This window comes from Parasteatoda tepidariorum, chromosome 1, assembly GCF_043381705.1.
Source record: "Parasteatoda tepidariorum isolate YZ-2023 chromosome 1, CAS_Ptep_4.0, whole genome shotgun sequence".
Taxonomy (NCBI): Eukaryota; Metazoa; Arthropoda; class Arachnida; order Araneae; family Theridiidae; genus Parasteatoda; species Parasteatoda tepidariorum.
Genome location: NC_092204.1, coordinates 53,389,217 through 53,396,533, shown reverse-complemented (window position 1 = coordinate 53,396,533; position 7,317 = coordinate 53,389,217). Strand labels below are relative to the sequence as shown.

Genomic DNA, 7,317 nt, shown 5'->3' with positions numbered 1-7,317 from the left:
AACATGATCATGAGTTGCTAGAGATTTCTTCAGTATAGCATGGTAACGTTCCTTCTTTATTGTGTCCTATTAAATTTAAGAAAAGAAAAATGTTTGATATTCTTCTTTATACAAGCAAACACAAAATGGAATGTTTTTTTTTAAAAGTTATTTATTATTATTATTTTAGAGAATGAACAACCAAAACACACAGGAAAAATATCTGTAAATGAGAAGAAAAAAAAATATATATCTTATTAGAGTTGAAACCTAATACCTGCGAAATCGCTCCATTAAATTGAATGATCTAATATGAAAGGTCTATTCAAACTTCAAATTCCATTCTTTTCTGAATCATATTAATTCATACATTAAAATATGCAAAGAGTATACAGAAACGCATTATGTTACATCATTTTTATTAAAAAATTTAGTTTCAATAAAATTTTTTATTTTATTTTTTGTCTTAAAGTTTTTAATCAGACGTAGAAAATCCTTCTGTAGAAAACTATAATCAGATTAGAAAAAAAATATTTACGAGTAAGTTTTTTATTATAGAAATCATAACACTTACCTGCTTCATAAATCCGGAGAATTCCGAAGTGAAATGTTCTTCGTTTGAAAATTTTATTCTCAAATAATATATAGATAGATTATCCCTTGATTTTTTTAAGATAACATACCACACAATAAAGTTTTATAATTGTAAGATCTCGATATCAATTTCAATACCTTAAAAGCAATGAGCTTATGAAACATAAAAACAAAAGAGCAGAATTCTAGCCGAAATTAAACAATCAAAATTTAAAAAAACTTACCAAGAAAACGATAAAAACGTATAAATAATCAACTAAAATGATAAAATGACAAGTAATTCGGATGATTTTTTATTGTTGCTTTCCGAATTATATTGATACTGAAATATATACTTTTCTACAAAGAGGAATATGCGATAACTATTAGAGTTCTGCATGTTTTGAAATCACATTTCTTCATTGGAATGAAATAAGCAATGTTGACTTCATTTTAATTTGTATTGAATTGAAGACAACAAAAAAATGTAATTTACTGTAATGGATGGGTGGCCTAATGTAAACAATAACAAGCGTCCTTAAACCGGAAGAAATTTAGAAAATTTCCGGTGTATCCCTCCGCTTATGTTATGACTACGAGGCGATGTGTGAACAAGCCGAATATTCTATGCAGTTTTGTTATTGTAATTTGGGTTCAAATCTAAACATAATTGTACCATTCATAAGAGCTTTCAGAAATGTATTGATTCTCAGAGGTCGTAAGGCCAAAAAAAATTTTGGAAAGTTAATATCTCATTGTGAATAATTCTTAAGGTTTGCCATGTTTTGTATTTTATCCCTTATTTGGCTACATTTGAATAAAATGTCGCCAAAAATATCTTTAAAAATATCTTTTTAAGTTAGCCTAATTAGAAAATATTCTAATGATTATAATATTAATATGATAATGCTGAAGTTTAAAGGCTGAAAGAAAGAACTCGGTACATGTGAAATACTGCAAAAGATATGATGCAATAATATGATGGCGCGTTTTTTCAATCTGCGGCGTAAAAATATATCGGAAGCAGTAACCCGGAAGTCTTGAGAGAGCAATTTTACCACTAGCGCCACCACCCTTAGCTTTACACGATCACCCATCCATACGCACGTCAGTCTTTAAACACTCCCACCTAGAGCCTTTCTCCCACCCTCATCTAAGGCAATCGAATGCAGCGTGAATGGCAAGCAAAAAACACACCACAAATTTTTTTTATTATGAAGCTTTAAAGAACGTCTTAAAATGAACAAAAATAAGCATCCGGAATCGTATTCAATTTAAGGAATCATAATTTTAAATTTTCAGTAGAACTCAAGCAAGCTTTTTAGATTTTAGACAAAATTTATTGGCTTATTATTATTCGTCAGTAATTTTCATTTTGTATTTATATTCTGTATCTTTGTTTAGTGTGTTGTTGTAGTTTTTTAAAATTCGTATGCTTTGTCAAAAAATTTTGATTTTGTAAATGCAAAAGCGAATTTTTTAAAACTGATAGTATATTATACTAATCTCTTATAAGTAAGTCATACTTTATCATGTTTTCTCCCTTTTTGACTTTATATTTATAGTACTTACTGACTTGGTATTTTTTTTAAAACTTTTATTTTTCCCAATGTTCATAACTATTTATATGTGTGTTGTCGAATGTTCATGAAAAAGTTTATAAAGAGAGCTTATTTTTGTCTCGTTTTATACCAGGGTTGTGTTTTTTACGCTTTGACGACCGATAAAACCATCGTATACCTGTTTAACAGCCTTAAACTGTAAAAAATAACCTAAAAAGTTATGAAACTATTATACTAGTAAGTGTTTTTATAGTCCCTAAACATTCTTGTAAAATTAAGTTTTCAATTTTCGACTTCTTTAAAAATTCGATTTTTCTAGAAATGATCGATCGATTTCGTTCAAATTTTGTAATAATTTACTGGAAAATTTTGGCATAAATGTATTTTGACAGAAATTTTGTTATTTTTGATACTGAAGTTAAATTGCAGGCAAATTTGTGCACTTCCCAATTCAAAAAATTTTGACTCTTATTAATTAAAATAATACAATATCATAAGCAATTATTAAATATTTTTTATGAGATTATCGTAGGATGTATGAATTTAGTAAATATGTGCAAATATGTCTTAATTAGCTTAAAAAATGTCTCGAAATCCTGCAAAATACACAGAAAGTAAACTTAACATTAAGGTGATTAAATTTTGAACCACTCTTCTAATCGAATTAATGGCATCATTTCCCCCAAAATACTGCCACCCCTTATATTTTTAAGCATTAGAGATCCAAATCTCACGAAAATCCTGTTCTTACAGAGAATAAACTGTTTCTACTGTTAGACTCCTGCCAGCATTTGGAATATTTTCATAAGTAACGAACAAGATCCAAACTCTTCCCTCAACAGAACAGAATCTACGAAAAGAGTCTTTGGGCAGTTTAAAGAAAACCCAAAAATAGACTCGATCTAGCCGTCATGTTAATTTTCCGGATTGATTCGTATCAGCTCCCTGATACTGGCGGGGTGTGTGTAGCGACTCAACTTCATCGTAACCTCAAAGGTTACGATCAAGAACTTGAAGTCTTTCGTTTTCATTCCTCAGAACAATCTTAGCAGTCTCTGTAGTATATGACGTGTTGTGCTGATTTATATTAACTTTCTTTATATTTTAATATTGATGTTTATTAAATAAGATAATATAAATTCCACTGATTAGTTTCCTGAACATCAAACAACCTACGCAAGCCAATAAGATTGAGTCATAGTACATGAAGATCCAATCATTAGGTAAAAAGTTATTTAGAGTGATTCTTTTATTTTTTTGCCCACTGTACATGAACTTTATCTATAAATAATGATTGCAATGTATTATATTCCATAATAAGTTAATCAGTTATTAATTTTTTTCAATCAATCAATTAAAGTTTTATTAAGTTAGTATTAAATAAGTAGTTATCAATGCTTATTTTAGTTATTAGAACAAATTTCCTGTTAAATGTAATAAATGTAATTTTAGCATTTAAATTTTTATTATGTAATGAACATTATACTAGATTGTTCTGCTTATTTATGTATTAAGTAAAGTTTTTTAGTTGTCATTTATTTATGCAAGAAAATCAGCAATTCAAATTCAATAATTTAAAAGAAAAGCATTTTGTAAGTTGCAATTTTACATATTTCTATTTATAATTATATAATACTTTTAATAGATTGTGATTTTCTACACAAATATTTTCAATTTTTTCTAGTAAATGCCGAAACAAACAAAAAAGAGGTTTGTAGTCAAAATGATTAAAGGACATATAAGATTAATCCTTTGTAATTTAAAATGTACTTTTATTTATAATAGCTAGCAATTATTTTCTGTGCCAAAATTTTTTGATTCCAAAAAAGAGTGTTTGATATGATGGTTTAAATCATTGTCAAACCAGATAAAACTGTCAAATGTCGAAAACCTGCCAACCTTGCTTCCAATATAACCTCAGAAATTTCTTACTCTCACTTTGCCCATCATTATAACACATTTTAAACCAGTCTAACTTATATAAATTACATCCTGCTAAAAAACAACTGCGAGATTGGTAACATATCAATTAAAACAAAAGGTGCTAAACAGTTTTTATGATTTACAAATTCTTAATAGAAAAAAATTCCATCTCAAGTACATTAAATAATTAATTTTGTATAATAAATTTTTTTATATAATGTACATTGCATAATAATTTTTTCATAAAATTCAATTTCATGCAATTCTACCATCTTTAAATCCTCTAATCCTCATTTTTTTGTTACTATACCTATTCAAAGAGGAATTTCTTAATTCTGTCTATGTTATGTCTTTTGTCAATAATCCTTATCTTGTTCCTACATGTTTTTGTAAATATGTAGGAATAATAACTTAATAAATAATTAAAATTCAAATTTAAAATAATTTATATGTATTATTAATTTAGTTATTCTATTTAGGTTTCTTGGTAACAATCAAAATTTCTCATTCACATGAATCATCCAAGAAGCATATATAAAAGTGACTTTGGTCCTCATTCCTGGTTTGAAAATAATTTCAGTTCAGATGTAGAAGAATTTTGTTCTCCGGATACCATTGATGATTGCTTAAAATACATTTCACAAGTGAGATAATTTTATTTAATAAATGTTTAAAATTCTGAGTTCTGTTTTATGGTCATCACGAATAAATTTATTTTTTCCTTCTAATATATTTTCAAAATAAAAAGGAATTTGTTTCTGTTGAAATTTATAAGTAACTTAAAAAGATATTTGAAAAGTATAATGAAAATTACTTTTCATGTTTAAATATTTTAAATTAGTAGATATGATTGTTGTTAGAAATGAATTGAAAATATATAATTAATTAATAAAATTCTAGATATCTGTTTGTTTGTTATTTTTAATTTTTTTATTCTTATGTGGTACTAGATAGTCACGCGTATATTGTTCATAGTCACTAATGTGGCGAGAATGTGGGTTCAAACCAATGACCTCTGGAGTATTAAGGTAATTATGGAAAATGATGTGCACTCCAAACTAAGTTGAGTTAAAAAGTTTTATGTAGTAGTCACCACTAGCTAATTAAATGTTTTTGAAGGGATTATTTAGTAATAATAATGGGAAAAATTAATTTCCAGTTTTGTATTCCTTATTTAAATTTTAATTCTATATGTTGACTGGACACTTTTGTAGACAAAGCTTAAATAATAAAGTAAATGTACAGACTAGTCATCATTTTCATCTGATTTTTATGTGTATAAATTCAATTTTCGTGAACTTAAAAAAAAAAAGGACTCTTCCTACAAAAAGCTATGATAGCCAAAGGAGCATGGATTTTCACATGAAAAAACTAGATCATGCAATGTTAATACAGTTACGTAATTCTTTTGCCACTTAACTTGTCCACATATCTCTACTTTTTATTTTAAAATGTCAGCAATCCTATTTATATTATCTTTTTTAACTATATGTATCTATGTATATATTTGTCCTCAGGAATTCAGTGCCTTAGGTTATCCATCCATTTATGCTGATCCTAGTTCTGGTCCACATTTAGTGAATTGTGATATTGTCAAGTTCTTGAATGTTATATTTGAGATTCTTAAAGATTTAAAAGAACATGTGGAAAGTAAAGAAGAACTTAACAGCAGGTATTTCGTTTCTTTTATTTTTTTTTCTCCCTTTTTTCTTCCTATTCTGTTTGTCCTAGTTTTGTTATTTTAGATGGGCTTAGACAGTGGTTTTTATTCAGATTTTTAAACTCAATTAACCCCTTGTCTGCCGAAAATTGCCAAGATGCTAATGGATGTTGATTGATTTAGGAGTTACCCTCATTGACTAATTCCAATGAATAATTTCGCAAACGATTTTAATTTTAGTCTGTGGGACTTCCTTACCGCGGAAATGCCACTTGTATTGATGTCATGAAGTCAATGATCAATGATTAAAATTTATCATCAATAAAAATTATCTCTACTGATATAATTAGGAATAAATCAAATTTACCGTTTATGAATGATAAACTATTTTAAATAAATGAACAATTATGTTTTTGTTTAAGTTTGCATTTAATTTTATATCATAAAAATTAGTTAGCTTTAAAAAATGAGAAGAGGTTTGTTTGTTTGAGATGCTTAGTTTTTTTCTAAAATAACTTTTTTTTTATAATTTTCCTTTCAACTCCAATAATAAATCATTGATAGCATTGTTTTTAGTGCACTCTGAATGCAACATTAAATTGTAGATTTCTTTCAGAGATCGTCAAAAAGAGCTCTCTAAATAAAAACATCACACAATTATTTTAATACGTTTTAATCTATTCACTTGTTTTGTTAATATTTTCTGTTTTATATATATATATATTGAGATATATGGCAATAATAAACATTTGTATTGAGATAAACGAAATATTGAGATAATATGGAAAATAATAAACATTTATGAGTTCTATATACTTGCAGCCCATGCGCAGTTAATGAAACTTATTGATTTTCTTTGTTTTTCTCTCTTTTCTTTTTATCTTTATTGTGCTATCTCTCTCTCTCTCTTTTTGGGAAAAGTTTTGCAAAATGAAAAAAAAACAGTAGTGGGTAGCAACTGTTTTTAACTCATGTAAAATCTTACGAAAGTCCATCAGCTGACGAAAGAAGTTTCTGTACTTTTTTCTGTGCTCTGTTTTCTGTTAACCAAGCGCAAAGAAATTCAAATATTTATTTTTATTTTATTAAATTTTTTTATTTTATTAAATTTTTATGTGTTTAAAAAATAAATAGAATAAAAACTTGACAGAGGTCTCCATTCTTCAGCCAACTTTTCGCTTGTCCCCGCCTAACCAATTTCAATTTTCTTGGTGTATTTATCTTAATTTTTTTTTCTCAAACTTAAGTTTTAATCACTCAACAAAGTCACAAATATTTGATAATTTTTTAGAATTTCTTGAAAGAAATACTCAGTGTCAAAAGCAGGGATGAGATTCTTCCGCGGATTTCCGCTTTTTTTCAAATTTTTCCTTTTTTTCCGCTAATTTCCGCTGAAATTTTTTTGGCACAAGTTAAAATGTTCTATGAGGAATTTAATTTTCCACGGAGGGAAATTATTGAAGTCCCTTTTCCTCCCTCTGAAGTTTCTCTAAAAATCATTTCCTTGGGATAAAACTGGTTGACCTTTGCACAGGGATGAGATTTTTTTTGTCTCTCGAATTTCAGCCTTTTTATCAAAAACTCCGATTCTCTAAAAGTTTCGTTTGAAGTCAAAAATAA

General features: G+C 27.3%; 1 protein-coding gene across 1 annotated transcript in view; it reads left to right on the top strand.

Annotated features, from left to right (window-relative positions):
- Positions 1–1,651: 1,651 nt before the first annotated feature.
- Positions 1,652–7,317, top strand: part of LOC107445002 (afadin- and alpha-actinin-binding protein A) — a gene marked incomplete in the record, with an annotated part of 22,534 nt that continues 16,868 nt past the window's right edge. Inside the window, 4 exon segments of the mRNA XM_071180363.1 lie at positions 1,652–2,067; positions 3,267–3,337; positions 4,517–4,681; positions 5,555–5,709. Of these exon segments, the coding sequence (XP_071036464.1) occupies positions 4,550–4,681; positions 5,555–5,709 (287 nt within the window).